The sequence below is a fragment of the Paralichthys olivaceus genome, chromosome 13, assembly GCF_024713975.1.
Source record: "Paralichthys olivaceus isolate ysfri-2021 chromosome 13, ASM2471397v2, whole genome shotgun sequence".
NCBI classification, from domain to species: Eukaryota; Metazoa; Chordata; class Actinopteri; order Pleuronectiformes; family Paralichthyidae; genus Paralichthys; species Paralichthys olivaceus.
The window spans coordinates 4,678,064-4,702,029 of NC_091105.1; the positions used below are offsets into that span (position 1 = coordinate 4,678,064).

The 23,966-nt window shown below is 42.3% G+C and overlaps 1 protein-coding gene across 3 annotated transcripts in view; it reads left to right on the forward strand.

The window, feature by feature from the left end:
- ago3a (argonaute RISC catalytic component 3a) overlaps window positions 1–23,966 on the forward strand; it is a 34,379-nt gene that overhangs the window by 842 nt on the left and 9,571 nt on the right. The window contains exons 2-16 of one of the 3 annotated variants that reach the window (XM_069536624.1): window positions 12,742–12,913; window positions 13,179–13,299; window positions 13,637–13,845; window positions 15,055–15,191; window positions 17,765–17,899; window positions 18,022–18,109; window positions 18,511–18,658; window positions 18,886–19,005; window positions 20,689–20,811; window positions 21,532–21,570; window positions 21,666–21,799; window positions 22,446–22,630; window positions 22,991–23,150; window positions 23,380–23,470; window positions 23,626–23,820. In XM_069536624.1, coding sequence (XP_069392725.1) covers window positions 12,742–12,913; window positions 13,179–13,299; window positions 13,637–13,845; window positions 15,055–15,191; window positions 17,765–17,899; window positions 18,022–18,109; window positions 18,511–18,658; window positions 18,886–19,005; window positions 20,689–20,811; window positions 21,532–21,570; window positions 21,666–21,799; window positions 22,446–22,630; window positions 22,991–23,150; window positions 23,380–23,470; window positions 23,626–23,820 — 2,057 coding nt within the window. Of the gene's footprint in view, window positions 1–12,741; window positions 12,914–13,178; window positions 13,300–13,636; window positions 13,846–15,054; window positions 15,192–17,764; window positions 17,900–18,021; window positions 18,110–18,510; window positions 18,659–18,885; window positions 19,006–20,688; window positions 20,833–21,531; window positions 21,571–21,665; window positions 21,800–22,445; window positions 22,631–22,990; window positions 23,151–23,379; window positions 23,471–23,625; window positions 23,821–23,966 lie in introns of all 3 variants that reach the window. The other 2 variants (XM_020092863.2, XM_020092864.2) reach the window with 2 other exon arrangements.

Genomic DNA, 23,966 nt, shown 5'->3' on the forward strand with positions numbered 1-23,966 from the left:
CCCGAGTTGTTCCGTGAGTGTGCACATGTTTCCCGGGGGACAGTGTCGGCTGCTGTCCACAGACATGTCTGATGTGTCCCCCCACCCGAGGTCTCCATCTGCAACCAGGGAGTTTGATTCCCTCCAACATGAGTCACAGTAGAAATGATCTCACTGAGTGTCACACGAGACTCAACCCAACTTCTTGTCAGGACGTAAAAAGTCAAATACTTCCACTGCTGCTGCTGCTGCTGCCGTGAACTCCTCAGCCTCACCAGCCAGATGTGTGAGCTCCATTAAACACTGAACCCAAGCCTGGGTTTCCTCTTTGTTTATGGGTTTAATCCTCGTGTTGCAAACCCAGCACCTGAGAACTTGGGTTGGAGGATGAACCCTCTGTCCTTTCACTGCCCCCAGGCCTTGGTCACCCACTGACCCCAGACTGACCTCAACATATTTAGCAGCAGCAGCAGCAGCAGCAGCAGCAGTGCAGTGTCAGTGCAGGCCCCGGCAGCTACACTCTAATTTAACCACATTTTCCCACATCCGTGCCTATAATATGTTGCCCCAACTCTTAAATAGCATGTAGGTAGGCAGTGTTGTTCTTGACAGGATCCTCTGTTGTTGTTTTTAGAGAAACTGGCTGCGTGTCAAGCCCGTGAGGCTTCAGCTTGAGCTTTGAACATGTTTATCTGCAGCAGTGACCTCATGTAACCTCACAAATTCCCGTCTAAAATACCACACGTCCCGGTGGATTTATTTATTTTTGTTGTTGTCAACCCAGCTCATGGTCAGTTAACTGTCTCTGTGGCGGTTTAACAGTCTGAACAGCCGGGCTTTGTCTCAGCTGTAACGGAAGCTTTCCACTTATGTGACCATAAATGAATACCAGGTAGTGTCGATCAGCCAGCGACACATGATACAGGAGTTTGTCGTTAACCTCCTCCTCCTCCTCCTCCTCAAGAGGAGAGCTCCCTCTCTGCTGTCTACTGTTTCATTAGTGTCTCAGCTCGGTTGGGACACTTCCCAGTGTTGGTGGTGTGAGGGATCTCGAGGTGTTTTCCCAGTAACCGAGTCCCTACAGTAATATCAAACCGTCTGAACGAGCCATGTGTCAGTTTGGGTTGCAGGTGTTAAGCTCACTGTATATTTTGAATTAGATGACATGTGATAAGTTTTTACCTGTCTTCATTTGAAATATTTTGCGATATTTCTATTTAAATTGAGGAACTTGAATCAATTTTGCTTCCACCATCTCTCTCAAACTCGTCAGTCAGTGTGAAAACAGACGCAGACATTAAGTGTGTTAAGGAGTTTGCTTGATGCTTTTACTTTGGAAGACGTTTCTTCACTAGCTGCAGGGTCTTTGTATTGTGCATATTTGTTCACAATCCCATATCACAAACCACCACGGGCCGACCAGTAAGCGCCATTTATGGGTGAATGATTAAAAGGAGGCCCTCCATCAGTCTGCCATGGCCCGCAGAGCAGCGTGAGAAAATGCAAATCAATAGCATTTGCCTGCTCAGAAATGGACAGTTACCCTTCTCCCCAGTAGTAATCTAAGTAGCAGCACATGTGGCATGGAAACCATGGCTCTGGGGAGCTTAGCACTAGGACTATAATGAGTGCAAGGCTTTCAGAGCCTTAAGCAAATCAAATTCATTTTAAGCGCTAACCCTGTGGTATGTCCACAAACAGCTTGTCCCTTTAGTGTTGATTTGATGCTACATTGTGGTTAAGGTCCAAAAAACTAGTCAGACGATTCCAATGATGCATTTCGGAAAAGGCCATATAGTTAAATATAATCTAAGTTAAATATTTTATTATAAAGCAGTTTATTACACGTACATTCAGAATTAAGTTATGGGTATGTCATGCTGGTTTCAGACCTTTTCCAGGAACAATTGTCATTCTGGGGAAAATTCCAATTTGCTTTCCTGCTGCGAGTTAGATAAGATAGTTGAGAGGAGATGAGTTAAATTAATAATGTCTAACCAGCAGCCTGTCTGTTTAGCTTAGGTAACATCTGCAAAAAGGTAACAAAGTCTAGATACTCCTCAAAGCATGTTTGAAGCATGACGGTGAAAAAAAAACATCATTCGGGTGGAAGTGGTTTGTCTGCTCCGTCAAAGCAAAGTTACCTGTAGCCTCTGTGGGGTGAGAATAGCACATGTTTAACCCGAGAACATCGAATGTGTAAGAGCCTGGTTACGTGGCACCGTGAAGGATGCAGCTTACTGGAAGACAATGAGATGGCAGATTCAGGACAGCAGGGGGGGGGCCTCCCCACCCTCCACCTGTCGCACTACACTTGGTGACCAGGTGGGATTTGAGTTAGCTAGAGATGAGTCAGCTTGTCATGAAAGGCAGCCCTGGTGGACGGGGGTTTTTCTGTCCATTAACACTGAAGGGGAATATTAATGGTTTCATGAAGAACGTCTCCAGGGTTTTTTTTAAGAACATCAGATATTAGCATATTTTCTGCTTGTTTGTTGTGTTGCTTACTTTTGTTCTTTGGCAAGTCTCTCTGTCACCATTTCCTACCCCCTTCTTTCTCGTGCGTCTGTGTTTCCCGCTCTTTTTAAAAAATTTACATACCCCCCCATCCCGTACCCCGCCCGCCGTCGTGGCCTCTATTTCCCTTTCTCTGCCTCAGTGGGAAACGCTGCCTTCCCTGTCATCCCCCTTGTATTCCAGCTCTCTGGGGATTTTGTACAGACACTGGGGTCGGCTTTGAGGGACGGCTTAGTGCTTGATTTGCAGTCCATCCCCATAATACTCAGTCAATTCAAACAGCCCATTGACAATAGACTACCCCCATCCACAACCCCTGCCACCCATAAGGCTCACCATTGGCATATTGATGTAGGTCTCCTTGAAAATGCAGTGTGTCCTTGCTCGTTTTGTATAAGAGATAACTTTGTCTTAGTTTTTATTTTGCTGAAGAAAACGAAAACACCCTTCCTGATGACCCATCTTGATCTGACCAAAGTTTTTCAACAGATCATGAATCACAACATGACGACATTTACAATTATCTTAGATATAAAAGCCTCAGTTTGTCTTTTTAACAGTGACATTCCACATGTCTGCCAGACTCTAACCCAGACTGATGCTGATAGAAATTAATTGTCCACTGATGTATCACCATGCTCCATGTTTTTTGTTGTCAGAGCGACATGTCAGAGAGCATCTTAATAAAAAAAGAAACAATGCTGTTTCATCCAAGCACTTGAAGTGTACCGTAGCTTTACCCATGTGGAACAAAGTAAACACCAACAAGTGAACTCCAAATATTCTGCCATTTTTTTATGATGGTGTGAATCCGCCCTCTGCGGTACGTACTCTGTTCAGTAAAAAAAAAAGTCTTATTTATTTATGTCTGTGTAGTAGAAACATGAAGAGCTTTGCTGTCTGACACATGCTGATGTCAGAGCGGCAAACTCTTGCAAGTGGGCTGAGGCGACGGAGGGAGAAGTCAAGGGAGGTAGTGTGTATGTCTTAGTGAGTAGGAGGGAGAGGAGGAGGAGGAGAGAGGAGGAGGAGGAGGAGGAGAGACGAGGAAAGGCTGAAGGTTGTGATGTGTCACAGAGATTAGGAGCCAGAGCAGCCAGACCACGCTTCTTTTCCACCACCTCCTCCCTCCTCTTTCCCCCTTCCTGAGTCCTGTTTTTGGGGGAGCTGAAAGGGGCTCATTTTAGGGGGAGGTTATGGACAGGAAGAGAGGGAATTGAATGGGAAAGTTTCTGTGTTTTGTTGGGGAGGGGGTTCACTGCATGGCAGACAGAAATCTGCTCAGAGGCAGGGAGATGAATTCACGTTAATATCTCCCGTCAGTATTCCCCACACTCTGAATATAGTTCAGCAGCTATTCTGACATTCAAAGGTCCAGCTGGTAATTTCCTACTATGTAAGTATATTTGTATGTAATCAAAGAAGTAGATTTAAATGCTTCTCATATGATTAAAGGTAAAAAAAAATAGTCATGTGTTTATTCTTGTGTTTTGGTTACGACGTTTTAACAGCAAAAACCAGATGTGAATTTCATCCGTCTTTCAGCACGTTCATCATGATGAGCAACTGTTGCCTACCCAAAAAAAGTGCACTTCGCCCACAATAAGTGCACAACCTTATTTTATCAAAACCATCAAATTGTAAGAAGGTGAATATGTTGCTTGTGTAAAGTCGGTTTCTTGTCTCTTCTCCATCCTGAAGTTCAGCGGGTTGTTTTTTGGGACGATACACAGCCAGGGATAAGGACTGTCCAAAGAAACAGGGTCATCGTCTGGTGAAAAACATGCTGATGAGCATGACAAATCATTTTAGCAAGCAGACCCTTTTAATGCCAGTAAGAAATCCTGGTTAAGACACTGACATGACCCGATAATCCGAGTACTTGCTTTGGCTCTAATGAATTTATTAGAGAGCATGTAGAGTGTCAGAGTAACAGCAGCGGACATGCCCAAGTCAACAGATAAAGTCAACAACTCCTGGAACCCCTGTTTCACTCGGGCAGGCGTAGCAGCTCCGTGAGGACAGAGGGCTTCATTTAGCTCGCTCAAGTAGAATCTCCTGTTCAGTTTAACATAGCTCATACTCTGTGTGGAGGTTTTTAACCTGATCATTTTATTTTAAGACTAGTTGTATGACGGTTATGAAATAATCTGTGGTCAGCTCCTTCAGTTTTTTTGCTTGGGCTGTTTAATCAAAAACATTATGGAATTTCACTTATAAAGCATGTACTGATTATTCTCATTTGCCTTTACAATATCAACATTTTACCAGAGATTAATTAAACAAACATTCCAGTTTTTATAAAGTAATTAGCTCCGTTCTTCTTGAGCTTTGTTTAAAAACAAATAGAGTTTTAATAAATGAGCAGGATTTGTAATGTTTTATAAATGTAAGTGAAATGGACACTCGAGTGCGGCTCGAGCTGCATTTCTCTGTCTGAACCCGTCCGAGCCCGAGAGAAAACGAATCAAGCCTGTGCCTGACATGCATTCTGTTATTTTGTGTCTGAACCAGAACTGAGCCCGATGCAGTTATTATAAGCTGCACTGTGTTTGTGTTACCCTGCCCTTGACACGCGCGGTTAGTGCTTGTTCCTCGATTATAGACAGACATTAAAAAAATCAGTCCAGCCAACGTGACCAGCCCGACCTGAATGTAATTTCAAAATTGGCTCGGCCCAGCCTGTCTGGTCCTGTTGGGTGTCCACACTCTATTGTACAGTTATCTGTCTCTGTGTGTAGCTGTTCGTCACCGACCTGTGTCACAATGTTCTTACTGCAGATAATTCATAACCCCTCTGAACCCCTCAACCCACCCATGGTATTTTCCTGTCATGTGCCGTCCTCTGCTCTCACTCAACCTCAGGTGTGCCCTGAGGATGATGTCAACAATTTTGCATGTTGTTGTGACTGACCAGGCCTTTGTCAGCTTGTCAGTATGTGGCCGCCTGCTGGTGTTTATCCGCGGCAGAGAGTGGAGTTGACTCCCATGGGTGCCAGACGCAACACCCTTGAGGTTGGTGAGGGGAGTCGGAGAGAGGAGTCTGACTGTGTGTTATGTGCATCGATCCGTCCTCGCCATCTATAAGTCTTTCTGTGCATACATGTGCGTGTGTTTCTACTTTCTGCCTGCTGTGACTGACGCTATTGTGCTTCGCCGCCGAGCACTAGCCCTGTTCCCACAGCTCAGGCCTCTCTGGATTAGAAACACAACAGCTGTATTGTGTGTGTGTGTGTGTGTGTGTGTGTGTGTGGGCCTGTATGTGTGTGGACATGTGCACTCGTTAGCAGCGTAGACGTTTGTGTAGTGGGGGGATGTGGTGGTTAGCAGGGACTGGACGTCAGCCTAGCTTCTCACTATCCAGTTATTCTGGATCCCAGCCCACTGTGCACAGTGTGACTGTGTTGTGTTGCAAAGTAGCAGAGTGGAACGAGTTCGCATTGCTGAGATGTTTCTGAAAAAATGTTATTGCTAAGAAAAGGATCCTGATTATTGGTGTATGATATCATAATTATTTGTTTATTGATTTCTGGTTCGCCAGTGATTATTACATCTGGACGATTGCGCTGTAGCACTGGTGACTCTTCAATAACTACATTCTATACCTGCGATTTTCCTTTGATTCAAAGAAATGTATTTAGTGTTACTCTCTCCTCAGATACAATGATTTCTGTATTGTGAGCTATTTGTTCCTGGTGTGACAAATAAAGAATGAGTCTTTGAGTACAGATTTGACTCGTAATGTCAATGTTGTTGGTTACTAATTATTATTAATGCATGTTTGAAACTAATTCAGTAAAACACTGACAATAAAGTTTGATAAGTTCTCTTCAGGAACAATGGCCAGGAAAAGGCATTTCTAACATTGATGAGTGTGTTGTGTGTATGTATGCTGGAAGATTGATGATTGCTTAAACCGCAAAGGGCGACTGCAGCACTTCACTGAGCCAGTTGACTTGTGTAAAACTCATCTGCCAACAAAAAGTGGTGGAGTACGTCCAAGCGTAGTGTAGCCAACTGTAACCACACACAAGCAGCACACAAAATGAGTTGAGTGCATGAGCAGAAAACCGAAGGTGTGTGTGAAACTTATTGGGAATGCTGATGGGCGGCGGAAAAGTAGATTATGTTGCAGCACTCGTAGGAGTTGTTTTGATACTGTATTTCTGCCATGAATCCATGTTACTGTTGGAGAACTGTGTAAGTGACATAAATTCCAGCTGAGCACAGCGGCTGTTCTCTGAAAGAGGAAACTACCAACATGTAAGAGATGTCTCTCAAGCTTGCAAGGTATAAGCACATTAAATCATAGCTTTTCATCTGGATATCGCTTTAGAGTTTGTAGAACATTGGCAGCATTAACATTTGCTGAAACTTGGACTTGGACATTAGGAAGAAAAAGTGGCAAAAAGGGATGTGAACCATCTGGAATTACCTGCTTTTCTTCATTTATTTGTAATAAAATGTGTTTTGATTTTTATCAAAGTCACACATACAGAAAAACCCAATGTTTTTACACTAATAACATGCAGGCAATTATAATCCTTGTTGAATTTATTGAACACATTCATTAAACATTTACAGTCTTAGTGGAAAAAGTTTGGGAAAGTGGTAATTTATTCAAGTGGCCGAACTTCCTCTGGCAGCAGCAGCCCTTAAACGAGCAGTCGTGGTAGCTTTGGCTCAGACCTGCACAATGATTAGGAGGAATTTTGAACTATTCTTCCTCCAGAACTGCTTTTGACTGGTGTGAACGACTCTCTTGAGGTCTCTGAAGTCATTCTGTAGCAGATTTACAGCAATGTTTAGGGTCATTGTCCTGCTGCGTCAGCTAACTTGCACAGAGCTTAAGCTGCTGGATAGCAACATTGCATTATCCTTAAAGATACCTTGATAAAACTGGGAATTGATTCAGCCCATATTCAGGCTTCCTCCACCTAACTTAACCGCCGTGAGGCTGTTTTCACATTGGTGTTGCGTTCTTCACATCAAACAAATCAATCCTAGTGTCATCGTTCCAGTTCTTCTTTCAGCTGCAGAACATGACAAATGTTTCACACAATGCATAAGCATTATATATTGATATATTTTGCACTTCTGTATATTGTTATTGATAAAAGATTATGTTCCAATTAATTTTATTGCTCAGCCCTAATTGATCGTCTGAGATCATGTTTTGCATCAGCGTACGCTTCTTGTGGATAGAAAACTCAAAATGTCCGTTTTTCTTTTAATAAGGAAAAGCTTTAACCTAAACCCACAGTCAGCATTGCTATTTCTTAGATGTGAACATATTTTAAGACAGATGTATAAATAAATAAATGCAGGTAATTCCAAAGGGTTCTTGCCTCTGCACACTAAATGTTAACTGAAGTACATGACTTGCATTCATCAACACAGTTTCATTGACATCAACATGAATTATCGTCCCTGATGATAATTGATTTATTTTCCTAATGTAAACCCCAAACAGTTATTTTTAGAACTTCAGTGGTAGTTAAAGTTAAGAAATATTCAAAGATATTTACAAATTTGATTTTAAGAAAGATTTTGTTGCTTGCAGAATCTTAAAAGGCCGGTACAGTAAACAGCAGTCAGTGTAATGACAAACCCAAACTAGAACTAGGTTATAGAGAGTGGGTTCCTTCAAAATAAATGTGAAAACAATAATTACTTTTTCTTGCACATTGCAATATGCCCAGGGCTATTGCATCAATTTCCAATGGCAATCGCAACCCACATCTGTCATAGTTTCATTTCACTGAAACACACTGATGGTATTCATGGTAAAGAAGGGTTTTCCCACCTCTGTGATCTCTTACTGTCTGCAGCTTAGGAAATGAGAAACATACTTACAGACTGGGGGAGGATTAAATCTTGTGTCTTCTGTTTGTCAAAGCATGTCCTTCCTGTAATTATCTGAAAGTGCGTACACAAACACAGTGTGGCATTTTTCATCGCAATAAGAGGAGGTTTCCTTGAACTCCTCCGCTCGCTGTTGGTAGAGTCAATAAACCTTCTGATGCGTGGTTGTCGGTGAGCTTTCAGTATCTGTCATAGCAAAGTATTGCACGTCACCTTCAAACAGTAGAGGTCATCGCATCCCTGATAAGTACTTGTTGATTAGTTTTGTGTTTAGTCTGGCAGTAAGTTGGTGTTCCTGTAAACTCACCCAAGCATCTGCATGTGTTAGGGGTTGTACAGCTTCCCACACACCCAACAAGCCCAGTGAGGGTGCTTTTGACTGTCAAGGTCTTAGTCATCATATTAAGCATGAAAACAAAGCCGTTCTCAGACAAGCACTGAACTCTGGACGTTTTCCTGAAGGGGCCGTATGTGAGAACGCAAATGTCCGAGTCAGTCAAGTTCCTCTTTTATCGCTGGTTGCAGTTGCTCCCACCTCCAACCCCCCCGGTTTGACAACCTCTCTCTCTCTCTCTCTCTCTGACCCCCTCGCTCCTGCTCCTCTGGACAAACACATTTGTTTTGTCTGTTTGTGAACGGCAACAGAAACACACACTTTCCAAGAGGTGCAGATAGGAAGGAGGCCTTTGCGGTTTGATCAGGGTCAGTATGGCTGTTCGCAAACACACACCTGTGCGACAAGCCAGGTGTTATCGCCTGCCACGTGCCTCATGTTGTTGCTCAGTGTTCACAGCAAGCAGTCGTCACTGAAGGCAGTTTTCTTCAACTGCTGCAATCATCTGGTTTTAAAAAGACAGTGGATTTTTGTGGCAGATACTGACCCTGATTTAAATTGGCAATAATCCCTAAGATGTTGTTATCCCTTACAACAAAGAAATGTACTTGAGGGTTGACATTTTACAGGAAGAAAGAAAAATCAAATCCAACCAAATATGTAGAGCTTGAATCCATAAAAATATATTTTTAAATATATTATTAACATAAATGCACATCTTTCCTGCATGTTTAAATCTGTAAAATAAAAGTTTTCATATCTGCACATTTCAGCAAACATTAACAAAGAAACTGATAAGACCGTGAAAGGCTCGTATTGGTCGGGCTCTTCTGAATCACGCCCACCACTGCAAAGGGAACCTGAACATATCAACATCACAGTATCTCAAACTTTCCTGCAAGAGCCACAATCTGCCAGATCTACAAGAGTCACAGGAAGCCAAAGAATGCAGAGGCCGCCCAGCCTAATATCATGGTGACGGTGTTTTGATCAAACCCACACAACTTTGTTATTGGTTGTTTTGATGCTTGTGTGCATCTTGTCACGTTGCCAGCATCCAAACAGAAATCACGTCTGCGGGTTGGCGGTTACTTTGTGCTATCAAGCGCTTCGATGGAGGTCTGGCCTTGGAGATTGTGGTGGGTCAGGAATACTTTGTTTGAATTTAAAAATCAGGGAGCATCTGCGCTCTTGTTTGCACAAATTGCCAAAAGTATAGCAACTGTCCGTGTGTAATGTGGGAAATATAAGCTCATTATTTCAGTGTGTGTTTGCAATACCACTGCTACTAATTACTGCCTGTCTCCTTGTGTGGGTTCCATACCAAAATAATGAAAACAAGTGGTTGTGTGCGTGTGTGTGTGTCTGCACAAGGGGGTGGAATACCAAAACTTAACCCTGTGTGGTGTTTTCTTTTTCCCTCACCCTGCCATTTCTCCTGTAACTCCAGGAGAAAGAAGCAGGATGCTCCGCTGTGTGTTTCTCTGCCCATGGTGGCTCCCTGACTCACGCTGGATGGAAGCCAGTGCAGAGAGGCAGATGAAAGTCAGAAAACCTAACCCACTCTCTAATCCTGCCACTCCCTGCTTTTCCCCTCCTACTCGCTGACTTCACCGGGACCATCACACATTTAAAATGTTCTCTCAGTAACGGAAGACGCTGTTGACGTTTAAATTCAGGACTTATTGAGTCCTGAAATTGCCTGAATTAGGAACTGGGACGAGTCACACCTCATGGTAGGCGACCTCATTTGTGTCGCCATAGTTGTCTTTCTTTTCGTCATTCTTGCTTATGTGAAATTGGACTTCCCTCGTAATTTTCACAAAGGGCCCCCAAGGGAATTACCAATACAAAACTTAGCGTGCACATAGTTTTCTATGAGAGTGACAGCAGTGGTAGAAGTTCAAGACTTTTCTCCGCCTTCCTTTTTTAAATTTATTTGTATTTTTTTTATAATTTTCTCCCAGCAGACTGTTTCAAACACAAGAGCTACACCCTCCATCAACCCTGTTAGACTCCACAGCCCATCAGAGGAGACGCAGAATAAAGGGACCAGACCAGAAAACACACATTTCCAAAGCTTCCTGACTGTAAACAAACAGTCAGGGTTTGCTCATGTTGTCTGCCGTTACCTCACAAAAGGTTTCTGTTCCGTCGTAGGAGGATTTTTTTGAACTTCCCTTCTGCGGGGCCCTCAACCCTCACATCACCCACACATGTGAGGCTGTGAGTCAAATCGGTGATGAATCACACTCAAACCACGACTCTCATTTATCGGTGACACATCTGGGGCAGTTTTCTTTTTTGGTTGAGACTGGAGCGGACCGGACAACACAGAACAAGACGGTTGAATAATAGTGAAAACAATTAAATAAAGCCACGGGGTGTAGAGGGAGGGGGGGGGGGAAAGGAAGCAACATTTGCCAGGAAAATTGATGAGTCTCATCTGAGTTTTTGTCTAAAGTTGGCGGCTCTTGCATAAGAATGGCAAAACACATGATAGCATCATGATTTTTAATCCAGACATTATATTGGCAGGTCAGCAAAGAGATTTGTTCTCTCAAGTCTGATGTGGAGGACAAGCCTCAGCAGACCCAAAATAACACTGACATGAGTGTTTCCCATGAGGTTTAAGAGAACTCATTTGTTTCTGGATCAAAGTGACTCATGGTTTTTTTGTTTGTTTGTGTGTACATATGCAGAAATACCATTTTTAGAAGTGTGGGTCACGTAAAAGCATGTGAAACACACACAAAGCAAATATCAGCAGTCATGAAACTGTCTTATATATATTTTGTTCTCTTGTTTACCTAAATTACCCAAAATGAGAAATCCACAGTTTTATTCTAGTTAACGGTACGTTTCATTTTGTCTTCTTTTTGCGTCATATCCGCTTTACTCGTTGCTTTGTCCGTCTCTGATATAACTTCTGGGGCGAATGAGGCACGAAGGACGTCTCTTGTAAAAGACGATGATAATTCATTGCTGCCTCTGTAAGTAAAACTTAACATCATCTGTGAACATGATTTGCACCTGAGTAGGTGGTGGTGAACACAACTCCCATGATCCCAAGCTCCTTCACAGCTTCATCAAACCCAGTCTTTTGTTGTTGTTTTGATTGAGAGACCCTCAGCGGCTGAAGTTATATATTGGCGGTTTAATGCTCTGTCTCTGTCTATTGTAGAACACAGGAAGAGAAAGTGTATTTTATTATGAATAACTGACATTTAAGTCAAATCTTCAGTCCCGTCATAAGTTCAGTAACAGTAAGAAGTAAAAGTATACGTAATGTGAGTCATTTTTGCGTTAGTCATCTATAAGAACCTGCTTTTTTTTTGTTTCCTCTGCAGTGAAATTAAGCAGCTTCAGAGGAAAACCCGGTGGAACGTCACAATATTAAGTGGTTTCTTTTTCCAAATGCGACAGCGAAGATGTCATCATCATTTCAATTCCATTTGCCGATCCACACACTTCCTGTTGCACTTATGTGGTTAATGAACCTGTGTTTCGTGTGTGTATTTCCAGAATACACAGTGTGTCGGCCAGTGTGTAACTTTAGAGTTGGTGCACGTTGAAATGCTCATGCACGTGGTTACAGTGCTGGGTGCAGTGATGTTTTTCCTCTTCGGCGTGTTAATTGTGAAACCAACTTTATTCCCCTCACACTTTCAAGTTATCTCTGTACTTTTCTCTGTTTATCAGATGGAATTCAAAGTGCACATTGCATCGAGGTGTGAGAGTTGTTTGATGGTGTGGTGTGTGTGTGTGTGTGTGTTTGCTTTTAAATGTTTAAAATGTCCAAGTCAAACATGCTCAAACGTGCTTGCTCTTGGTGTTTCCCCTATACGTATCTTATCTTGACATTTGGAATTCCACTGGTTGTTTTTTCCCCCCACCATCAGCCACTCGTGTATACTTTACTGATAAACTGATATCTGTCAGTAATATCAGTCTAGCACAACATGATTTATTTGCACATCTTCACCCTGAATGACCTGAACAAGTTTTTAAAAATTCATACTTCTTCCCCCTTGTTTTTGTCTCAGGAGCCGTTGGGGCCCAGTCCCTGTTCTCCATGCCTCGGCGGCCTGGCTATGGCACCATGGGGAAGCCCATCAAGCTGCTGGCCAACTGCTTCCAGGTGGAGATCCCCAAGATGGATGTCTACCTCTACGAGGTGGACATCAAGCCTGACAAGTGTCCACGGCGAGTCAACAGGTACGGTGGATCTTATCTTTAAAACGTCTCCTGTATCTTTAATCTTCTAACATTTAGAAATGTGCACTAAGCTAATATCTAATTTAGAGCATCTTACAAAGAGTGAGATCCCAAGTTTGCTGTGTTTTGCTGAGGGATAAATGACGGTTGACGGGCACATGAGATATATTTGGGGTTTTAATCCGTGACTTCTGGTTCACAGATGATTCTAATGTCAGTACTTTACCAGGCACAGTTGAACTGAAAGTCTGTCTGTGTTGTACAGGGAGGTGGTCGACTCGATGGTGCAGCACTTCAAGGTGACAATCTTTGGGGATCGCAGGCCAGTGTACGATGGAAAGAGGAGCCTGTACACAGCCAACCCTCTACCTGTGGCACCTGCAGGGGTGAGCTGGAAACAAGATCTCACAAGTGCAAACACACAATCATAACCTGCACATAGCCTGCGCAGACACACATGCACTTACAGAAGAAAGTACACAAATGCATCAGACCTTAACAGCAAACACAAACTTCTTTAAAGCTCTTTTTAGGCATGAAGTCGTTCTTCATAGAATCTCGTCTTTTAAAGTTAATATCTTCTTTGTGTATTGCATATCTTTTTCATCGGAGATAATTGTATTCTTCCAGTTTTGCGTCAGTTGCGAGTGAGAAATGGGCTGTGTTAAAACAGCCCATGTGATCTGATCCTCTCTGTCCTCCCTTTTTCTTTTCCCCTCACAGGTGGACCTGGATGTCACTCTACCAGGAGAGGGAGGGAAAGATCGTCCCTTCAAAGTTTCCATCAAGTTCGTGTCTCTGGTCAGCTGGCACATGCTCCATGAGGTGCTGACTGGCCGCAGCATGCCTGAGCCTCTCGAGCTGGACAAACCCATCAGCACCAACCCTGTTCATGCAGTGGACGTGGTCCTGCGACACCTGCCATCCATGAAGTGAGCGGAAGTTTTCATGTGACATTATTTTCCATTAAGAGACACACTCACTCTCTTAATGATGCTTGGGCCTAAATAGAAAATGTAAATGTTTTAGAATGATCTGTAAAGAACTAATAATGTCAAACATACTTTGCTTTCCTCACCTCCCTCTTGAGTCAAACACATAGTAAAAAATTATCCCTCTATAACTTATAGCAAACACTATATATTTGTTTTGTCACCGTGGCATCAATATCAGCTCTATGATCCCAACGGAAGTCAAACACAGCTTATATGAGCTCAGCTTCATACTTGACCTCGTACAATCTTTCACTCGATATCACTCTCCTAAGCCGCAGCCAGAGCAGCGTTAAACGCAATATCAGCAGCGCCTTAATGAAAACCTTTGTCAGAGCATTATTAGAAATTGTTATATCGACAGCTTTCGTTTAGCTCCGCTCTCGCAGGTGTCGGCCGCCCAGTGTTTCATTGGCATCTTGACACATTGACAATACAGGTGTTACCGAGAGAAATGTTGTTCCTGTGCAATTATTCACCCTGGGCAGAGTAATAAGAGGTTAATGGGTCCAGGCAGTGTCAACACCCTCTTATTTCACAAACGTATTTTCAGCCCACATTGAAGAGCCACTGAATCTGACACTGTTTAACACACATTGACTTATATTCTCAATTTAGGATGTGAAAGCTGGGAAATCTACAGGCTACAATTTCATGACTTAACTGACCGTTGAAATCTCACCCGAAGAAAAGATGTTGGGTCGTGTCTCTCTGACCGTTTTTCGTCCAGACTCGTTCAGCCTTCTGCTTTTGTTCATTAACATTGGAGCAACCATAGCACATCCATTTTGTTTACATCTGCTTCCCCATGAGGTCACATGACGAATGTGAGGGGGTTGCTGCCTCTGGAGCAATCGTCTTGATAAAAACCCTGTAATGTGTGATGTGCCAAATATTTTTGCCATTCGGACGTGTGAATATCTGCAAAGATTCTCCTGTGTGATGCAACCCGATTTCAAAATCGGTCTGGAATTTAAAACTCCTCAGTCCAGCTTGAGATCACATGTCCAGTCTTCTCCAGCGCCCTTTCCTATTTACACCATTAACTCCTTCTCTTCTTTTTTCCCACTCCCTAGGATTGTTTACTGTATCTTTCATCTCTTTATTCTCTCAGCACTTTTTTAATTATTGTCACTTTCCCATATCAAGGTATACTCCAGTGGGTCGATCCTTCTTCTCGGCTCCAGAGGGCTATGACCATCCCCTGGGAGGCGGGAGGGAGGTTTGGTTTGGCTTCCATCAATCTGTGCGGCCCGCCATGTGGAAGATGATGCTCAACATTGACGGTGAGAACCAATCGACATTGTTTGCCTCGCTCTGATTTTACTGTGATGTCTCCCAAGAGGTTCAATATGGCCTCACAGCTTTCAATCATATTAACGCAACAGTTGTTTTTTATTGCTCACTGCTGCAGACACAGTCAGATGTGGAGGATTCACAACGTTTTCTTCTGCGATTCAATCTTTGTTTAAAAATGAAACTCTTCTCTCGCACATTCACTCAGAAATTGTTTTCTCTGTTCCTCTGTTACAGATGGGAAAATTAGGTTTTAATAATTTAACACATTGATTAGAACGACATGGAGCCGCTGTGATACAAGCTATTTTTAGAGATTTGTTCATGATCAGTTTACTCTCATTGATGTTATGTTTAAGGAAATTTGATAGTTGGAATTTAACATAAATTTAATGTGAGCTACTATTTCTTTTGACCTACAGAAGGTCGTCAGGTTTCTATTAATGGTTTTTAGTCATTATGGAGACTTCAGTTCTGTGCATGGGAACCAAATAGTTACTTTTTCAACAGCACATTTCTCATAAGCTCAGATATTTATTTGCTTTTTTATCGCAGGTTCTTTTATTTGTAGACCCGCAGATTCAGTTAGTCAGTATGGATCCAGTTCCTCTGGCTGAGAAACAGCTTTTCGGATACAAATTTAATGTTTCAAGATCTATTTTGGTAATTGGCTCTGACTCTGGCCCCTTGTCAGCATAAAAAAAAAAAGAAAAAATCTGTTTGATGACCTGGAATAGGGAGCTTCAATTTCAATCTGTTATTATTTGTGAAAAAAAATTGTAACAGGAAGGGTGGCGCAGAGATTTCTTTCTCCATATGCACACTGCAGGAGGTGGTTGGAGGCTCTGCTGTGCGTGTGTGTTTGTGTGAGATTGATAGAGGAGCTTGGAGGAACTTGGGTTCTTAGCTGGATGGGAACTGACTGGTTGGTTGCTGTGGAGACGGAGGGCAGCTTGTGTGTGTGTGTGCATGTGTGTGCGTGTGTAGTTGTGTGGTAGTAGTTGTGCCTACATGAGTTAGACTGGTGGGTGTTGCTCGGGTCAGGAGGGCAGATGTGTGGAGCATTTCCTTCAGACTGCTTTTGTTTTGCTCCAAGTGCTTGAAGCCTCTCTATTTAAATCTTTCCCTCTCATTCTCTCTTTGTCTCACTTTCCCGCCTTCTCATCCTTGGAAATCAATTAGTCACCACCAGTCTGCTCTCCAGCAGCAAACCAGAGCGGCAACTTTCTGCAATGCACTTGTTTTCTAACTCTTCAGCATGGCATCATGTAGGGCTGAAGGGATAACTAACATTTCATATCCCAAATATTATATTATATATATTATATTTCCACATTATCCATATTATTAGAAAGAATATTACTACCTTTACTTATAATTCACTAGTACATATTGTTGCTTTACTACCATGGCTTGTTTTGTGAAACCTTTTCTCTGCCATGTAAAGTGGGGCCATGTCTTCACGATGGTATCTGTTCTCTTTTTACATCTTCGATTGTTTCAAGTAAAAGTCTGAGTTTCGGGTTTTCTTATGAGCTCTCACCTTAACTTCCTCCACACATCTCATCCATGTGCATTTGCTCCACAGTTTATGATTTTACCAGCAGTCAATGTTTCTCCTATTATTAAAAAATAATAAAAGTAGGGAATATCCAGTGTACTTGATATTAATTGTATATATTTAGGACTTAAACTTGCAAGTTGCAACTTGATGTTGGTTGGTTGTGGATCCAGTGCATCATTGATTTAGTTTTTTAACATATAAAGAGTTGTATAAACCATCGGACTGTGCCTGCATACTTTTAGGTAATAGGACTAATGAAGTATATATATATGTAAACATACAACGGCCTCCAAACTCAGTAACAAGTCCATGTCAAGTGAGATGTACTGGTCAATATTGCATCTCAAAAACTCAAGCAACTTTCCGGACAACAGATTGTTTGCACGTGTCATTAAGAAGCTGTGCGTGACTCAGGATCCAATCTGCCAGCCACTCTACATACTCTACAGACTCTCATTCCTCATTCCAGAGCAACAGACCATATGTGTCTTTTCATTCTCACTCAGGTTTAAAATCTATCACTTGCAGAACCCCTATTAAACCCCAAGATTCATCAGATGGCATTTTTGCCGTGGTACTGCCCTCTAGTGAGTGAACAGATCACATTAAATTTAAAGTCAAGTATGATACTGAATATGAGCTATTTTAAATCTTAATAGAAAAACAGATATTAAAAAGGCACATCTCTGTTAATCAATATTATTTCATAACCTTAGTTCATACAAGGACAGCACATTCTGCCACCACGATGCAGGCGCAGTTAGAGTGATGAAACTGTTACGTCGACTCCTAATTGGTCTATTGGAATCATCAGGACCCTTCACAGTCTGAGTTTAATGCTAAACACAATGATCAGTAAACTTTGTAAAGCTGTTTAAATGTTTTGCTGTGATGTAACAAGTGATGTAACATTGTTGAATCACAAAACATAGTTGTTGCTCTCCACTGTTTTGTTTTATTTTTGCCTTAAATGACTCTCGTCCTTGTTCTACGTTGCAGTTTCTGCCACTGCATTCTACAAGGCCCAGCCTGTCATCCAGTTCATGTGTGAAGTGCTGGACATCCACAACATAGACGAGCAGCCCCGCCCTCTCACGGACTCGCACCGCGTCAAATTCACCAAAGAAATCAAAGGTGAAGCCATGTGTTTGCTGCATGTGAGGAAGGAGATTGTTTTAAAGGAGCAAGGAAAGCAAATGCCAGCCACAAACAGAAACATGTCTAATGCTGCTCCAACACTTTGTATTATTCAACAGGTTTAAAGGTGGAGGTGACACATTGTGGAACCATGCGGAGGAAGTACCGCGTCTGCAACGTGACCCGTCGGCCTGCGAGCCATCAAACGTGAGTCAGCCGTCTGGGTGGGAGAGGGAACAGGAGACTTTGGGAGGAGTGTGTGTGGATAGGTTGAGGGTGGTGGCAGTGGACATGAACCACAGAACATGTGATCACCAGTTCTGTACCCCCCCCCCCCAAAAAAAAAGAAGATAATGGCTGAGTCATCTGACAAGCATGCATTCAACATGAGTCATTAGGGAAGTAGCTGTGTCGCATTCAAAGTTGAATAGGTCACTTCGTGTACTCCCTCAAATTACTTTCATGACATTAAAAGGAATGATTCATATCTATGGCAATGTTCTGTGTGTATATATGATGTTGGGATAATATGGAAAAATGAATTTGATGATATATAGATAATGACTGTGAACTGCTATAAAGCTAGGTGGGCTCTTTTATCTCTGCAGGTTCCCTCTGCAGTTGGAAAACGGTCAGACTGTGGAGCGCACTGTAGCCCAGTACTTCAGAGAGAAGTACAACCTGCAGCTCAAGTACCCACATTTACCCTGTCTACAAGTGGGCCAGGAGCAAAAGCACACCTACCTGCCCCTGGAGGTGAGAGAGAAGTTTGTTGTCCTTGTTACAGAGTCTTTTATTAAACATAACTCAGAATACGATGAAATCTGCAGTATCCGTGGGAAGCTCCCAGGTGTGTCAACTGTATAAATATGAAGCAGATCCACTGCAGAAAAATACTTCTCTTACTGGTTAAATAAGAATGAAATCTATTTATAATAAATGTGTCATGCATTGTTTAAACATTTGCCTTTGTTTCCATGCAGGTGTGTAACATTGTAGCAGGTCAACGATGCATCAAGAAGCTGACGGATAATCAGACCTCCACGATGATCAAAGCCACAGCTCGCTCCGCACCCGACAGACAAGAGGAGATCAGCAGGCTGGTGAGTTGTGGAGAAACCTGCTGAATCCAGGTGTCTTCTGTCAAAGACAAAACATTTTAATAACAAAAAGGACATTAAGTAATATATCGGTAACAGTACATGACAGATCTGTTATTTCCTCATAATTTCATTAAAGTTTCCCAGGAACAATCTTCTAGTTACTTATCACAGGAAACATTTAGTTTAATTTATCGGTGTCTTGCAGATCAATCTCTTTAAAACAAACTTAATTTATTCAGAATTTGTTTTGTTTTTATGTTTGTAGACACATTTCACATATTTTCAAATTTAACTTACCTGCCCTCCTTTGAATAAAAGTCTCAAGATTATGCTAATTTAGCATTTATAAATAACTGTAAGAGAACCAACTGATCGCTCTTTGTGTTACCTGTAATTGGTACCAAAGTGTTTGTTGTTGTTTCCAGGAACAGTCTTATTAGATTATTTGGAAAGAAATTCGAATTTACAATTTTTTTTTTTTACATAAATGTTAAAATATGAGTTGCAGAAAACACAAAAGATACTTTTTTTCCATCACATAATATTTCCATTGAAATATATCTATGAAGAATCATTTCATTCACAAGCATGGACCATCATTTAGATGGTGATTATAGAGGTTAGAAGGTCATGGTCTGCCAGTCTAGTGAAGGAGGCAGGTGTGGATACCACCCGAGACAAAATGCTGCCTGTGAGGCTAAATTCAGATTCAATATTTCATGACAGTAACATCCTGGATTGTCGGTAAAGAATATTTTAATGTAACATTTGTACATCACGCCACAATGCCGTCATTATGAAACGACTGTGTTGCTAGGCTTGTCAACAGCTGGTTGCTGTGCTGCTCATCTTGATATCAAATTGCTTGTTGGGTAATCACCTCGCCCAGATTCTCATTTTGTATTGTTAACAGAAGCATGTCTGTGAGCTTGTTCATCACATTTGGCAGTTACATGGCAGGTCTACGCAGGGTCAATGAAAAAAATGCCAGATTCATAACGACCTCAATTTGTGCGAGGCTGCTGCAGAGCCTGCGGCGTGTTGCTCATGGAGAGATTGACAGGCTGTTCACTGGCTGCCTCTGGCCACCGTCAGATCAGCAGTGCACATGTGGTACCTGTTTTACCGCATTAAACCACATCTCCCTATCTCCTCACCCAGGAGTAAAATGACTGGACTCGCTCACAGGAAATCATCGCAGACATCACTGTGCTGGTGTTTTCATTTAGAAGCTGTCAGAGGCGTGTGGGTGGAGGAGCAGAGGCTGAGAGGCAGTAAAGGACAGAACAAGCAGATGAGCAGTGTCTATCAGGAAGACATAATGAAGTCTGTAGTGTGTTTGCTTTTGGATGAGGGTGAAGACACCTGACAGTCTGTTGCATGTCACCAATCATTTTTCCATAATCCACGGCCACTCTAGAAAAATTATACACAACAAACTGTTTACTGCAAAATACAAATCTGTTGCACAATTCACAAATTACTACCCGACTTCTTATCCAAGTCTCAACAAGAAAGCAAATAGGCTTAATGTCAAACTAGTCCTGTGACCAAACAGATTAGATAAAAGAAGTTGAAAGCGTGTCTGTCTTCTCTAACCCTTCAACACTGCATTCATCTTTACTCCTTCTGTAATTAGCTACTTGCCTGACGCTGTGTTCATTTTTCCCGCTCCCCTTGCAGGTGCGCAGTGCCAACTACGAGGCCGACCCCTTCGTGCAGGAGTTCCAGTTCAAAGTGCGCGACGAGATGGCCCACGTGACGGGGCGAGTGCTACCCGCCCCCATGCTGCAATACGGCGGCAGGGTGAGCACAGAGCACTTTATGGTACCCTTCTTTTAAATCACGCCCATTCTCTCTGTTTGTCTGACACGCTCTCCCCTTCCTCCGCCTTCACTCCGCATGTCTCTGAGGGGAACTAACTCACTGGCTTCTGTTTGACCTTCATGGTGTCAGTCCTTTTTGGCTTGAGTTTTTTTTTTTTCTGTGGTTGAGTCTCCATAGTGCAAACTTTGATTCCACCTTAAAAACAAATAGAACAGGGCAGGGAATGGCTGGTCCGTCTGTCACTGGTATATTTGAACAAAATGAAACGACCTAAATCGTGATTGGACAGTTTCTTTTCAGTTGATCATTATGTCAGATACAACCAGAAACTTTTCCAGCAATTGCTTAATGTTAATCCTTCTTATTGACCTTAATGAGGTGGATTTAAGAGGTTTCCAATCGAAGCAGATTATTGAGACTGAGCCACATTGTTAATTAACATCTGTTTATCTGAGTACGCACACTTTTGTTATTATTGTACATTTCATGTTTTACAGATACGACACAACACCGAGCATGACACACATCTGACACACTCTAGATTCCATCTCATAGTGCATCACACTGTGCATCACAGTTTGTCATATTTTCTCATTTGTCTTTAAAGTTAAATTTACTTTTTTGTGATTCAATGTTTTTTTTAAATTTTTTTTATGTGTTCATAAAATTTAAAGTTAATATGTTTTGGTGTGGATGAAGAGTGCGGGTGGTTCCGGTGTTGTTTCAGAGTATAAGAGTGTATGTTAGTGCGTGTTTCTGTTTCTGTGAGCAGTATGAATGTGTTTGCCCACAAAATTGTGAGTATATGTGGTGAGACTGCGATGTTGTTTCAGAACCGCACCGTAGCCACGCCCAGCCACGGGGTGTGGGACATGAGGGGGAAGCAGTTCCACACCGGGGTGGAGATCAAGATGTGGGCCATCGCCTGCTTCGCCACACAGAGGCAGTGTCGGGAAGAAATCCTGAAGTATGATAATTTATTCATGCTTTTTAGATTCATGTTTAAACCACTGAACATCTCTACCTCTCACTATAATAATGTTAAAGACTTGTGTATATCTGTCTCCATAAATTTTAATCTGGCGTGGATTAACCACTTCTGTTTTAAGTAAATACAAAAACCTTTTGCAGTTTGCAGATGATTATGCTGTTTTTACATAATCTTACTAGTTAACTAGTTAATATAAGAGCAACAATTCATGTATCAGATAAATATGTCAGTTAGACAAAAATATATTTTTCCATCTGTATTCTGGTCAGATTTTGAAAAATTTACTTTAATGCCTCGTGTTTAAATCCAACTGTGACTTTAACTGTAATTTAAATTTTAAGACATCCCAACTCCTTCTTAACGTATGTGAATTGATGTCGATATGGATGTAAACACACCAAATGCTAAACCACATTACTACAGGCATGGATGCAGAAAAAGTAAAACATTTGGCCAGTTAATGTGGAAAATGGGTAAATAGATGGATTTAAAATGGAAAATGATTATTTAAGCAGATGGAGTATTCATGCTGTTTGCTCATTTTGCTCTCTTCCAAGCTAGACTCCAGAGACCAGCACCATTCTCACGACTGTTTACACTGTGCCTTTCCCTCCTCGTTCAGGGGTTTCACGGACCAGCTACGTAAAATCTCTAAGGATGCGGGGATGCCAATCCAAGGTCAGCCATGTTTCTGTAAATACGCCCAGGGAGCGGACAGCGTGGAGCCCATGTTCAGACACCTGAAGAACACGTACGCCGGGTTGCAGCTCATCATCGTCATTCTGCCGGGAAAGACTCCTGTCTACGGTGAGAAAACTGCTTGGAAATAAACGTAATAATAAAGTAGAGATATATGTGTTCGACTTTAAGACTGTGGAAACACTTACTCTGTTCCTGGACTGAATGTTAGAGTAATTCTCTCTTCCTCAGCTTCCCACTTGCACTGTATGTCAATAAGAGATTGAATACACTGAATTGAAAAATATTCTCTCTATGTAATAATATTCATTGCCTTATATATTATTAATGTTTATGTTTTTCCACAGTGTGAGAGCTTGTTTTCTCTCAAGTCTTTAAATGTGCTTGTATGACTGCTCTCGTCATTTATACATAACAATACATTTGAGTTTTTCAAATTTTGACATTCCTTTCTTTTAACATCCATAGCGGAGGTGAAGCGTGTGGGAGACACCCTCCTTGGCATGGCCACACAGTGTGTTCAGGTGAAGAACGTGGTGAAGACGTCCCCTCAGACCCTCTCCAACCTCTGCCTCAAGATCAACGTGAAGCTGGGAGGCATCAACAACATCCTGGTGCCTCATCAACGGTCAGTGGTCCTCTCTCCCTCCACATTAATGTTTTAGTAATTCTTGTTTAAACTGGCTTCAAACAGCTTAACTTAAGAACTCTCACTTTTTGTGTCAGTATATAAATGTCTGTCACATACGTGAGAATTTGTCCTGATGATATTTGACAGATGCCACAGTAGCATGCTGCCACACAACATATTATTTGTATGTTCAGTATAATTCATGGTTTTGTTTCTCACTCAACAGACCGTCAGTGTTTCAGCAGCCAGTTATCTTCTTGGGAGCAGATGTCACACATCCACCTGCGGGAGACGGGAAGAAGCCTTCAATTGCAGCAGTACGTTTTTTTTTTCTTTTCATTATCTACCTGACATTCTCTCTTGATTTGCATTTTTATCTGCGTTCCCTTCTCCTGCGCTCCTCCTTCCTCCCGTCCCGTCCTCTTCCACTGCCACCCCTCACTCACGCTCCTCCCCTCTCTCTCTCCTCCAGGTGGTCGGCAGTATGGACGCCCACCCCAGCAGGTACTGTGCCACTGTACGGGTCCAGAGGCCCAGGCAAGAGGTCATCCAGGACCTGGCCTCCATGGTGCGGGAGCTGCTCATCCAGTTCTACAAGTCAACTCGCTACAAGCCCACCAGGATCATTTTCTACAGGGACGGAGTTTCAGAAGGCCAGTTCAGACAGGTCAGCGCCTACGTCTTTACTTCTTTCACAAACTGTTTGTAGTCAGAGGTTGGTGCTGTTTAACAGACATGAGCTCCTGTGAGCTGAACTGTAGTTTGCGTTTGCTCAGCTTGTTTCTCTGAAAAAATCCAGACGTCCAATAAATG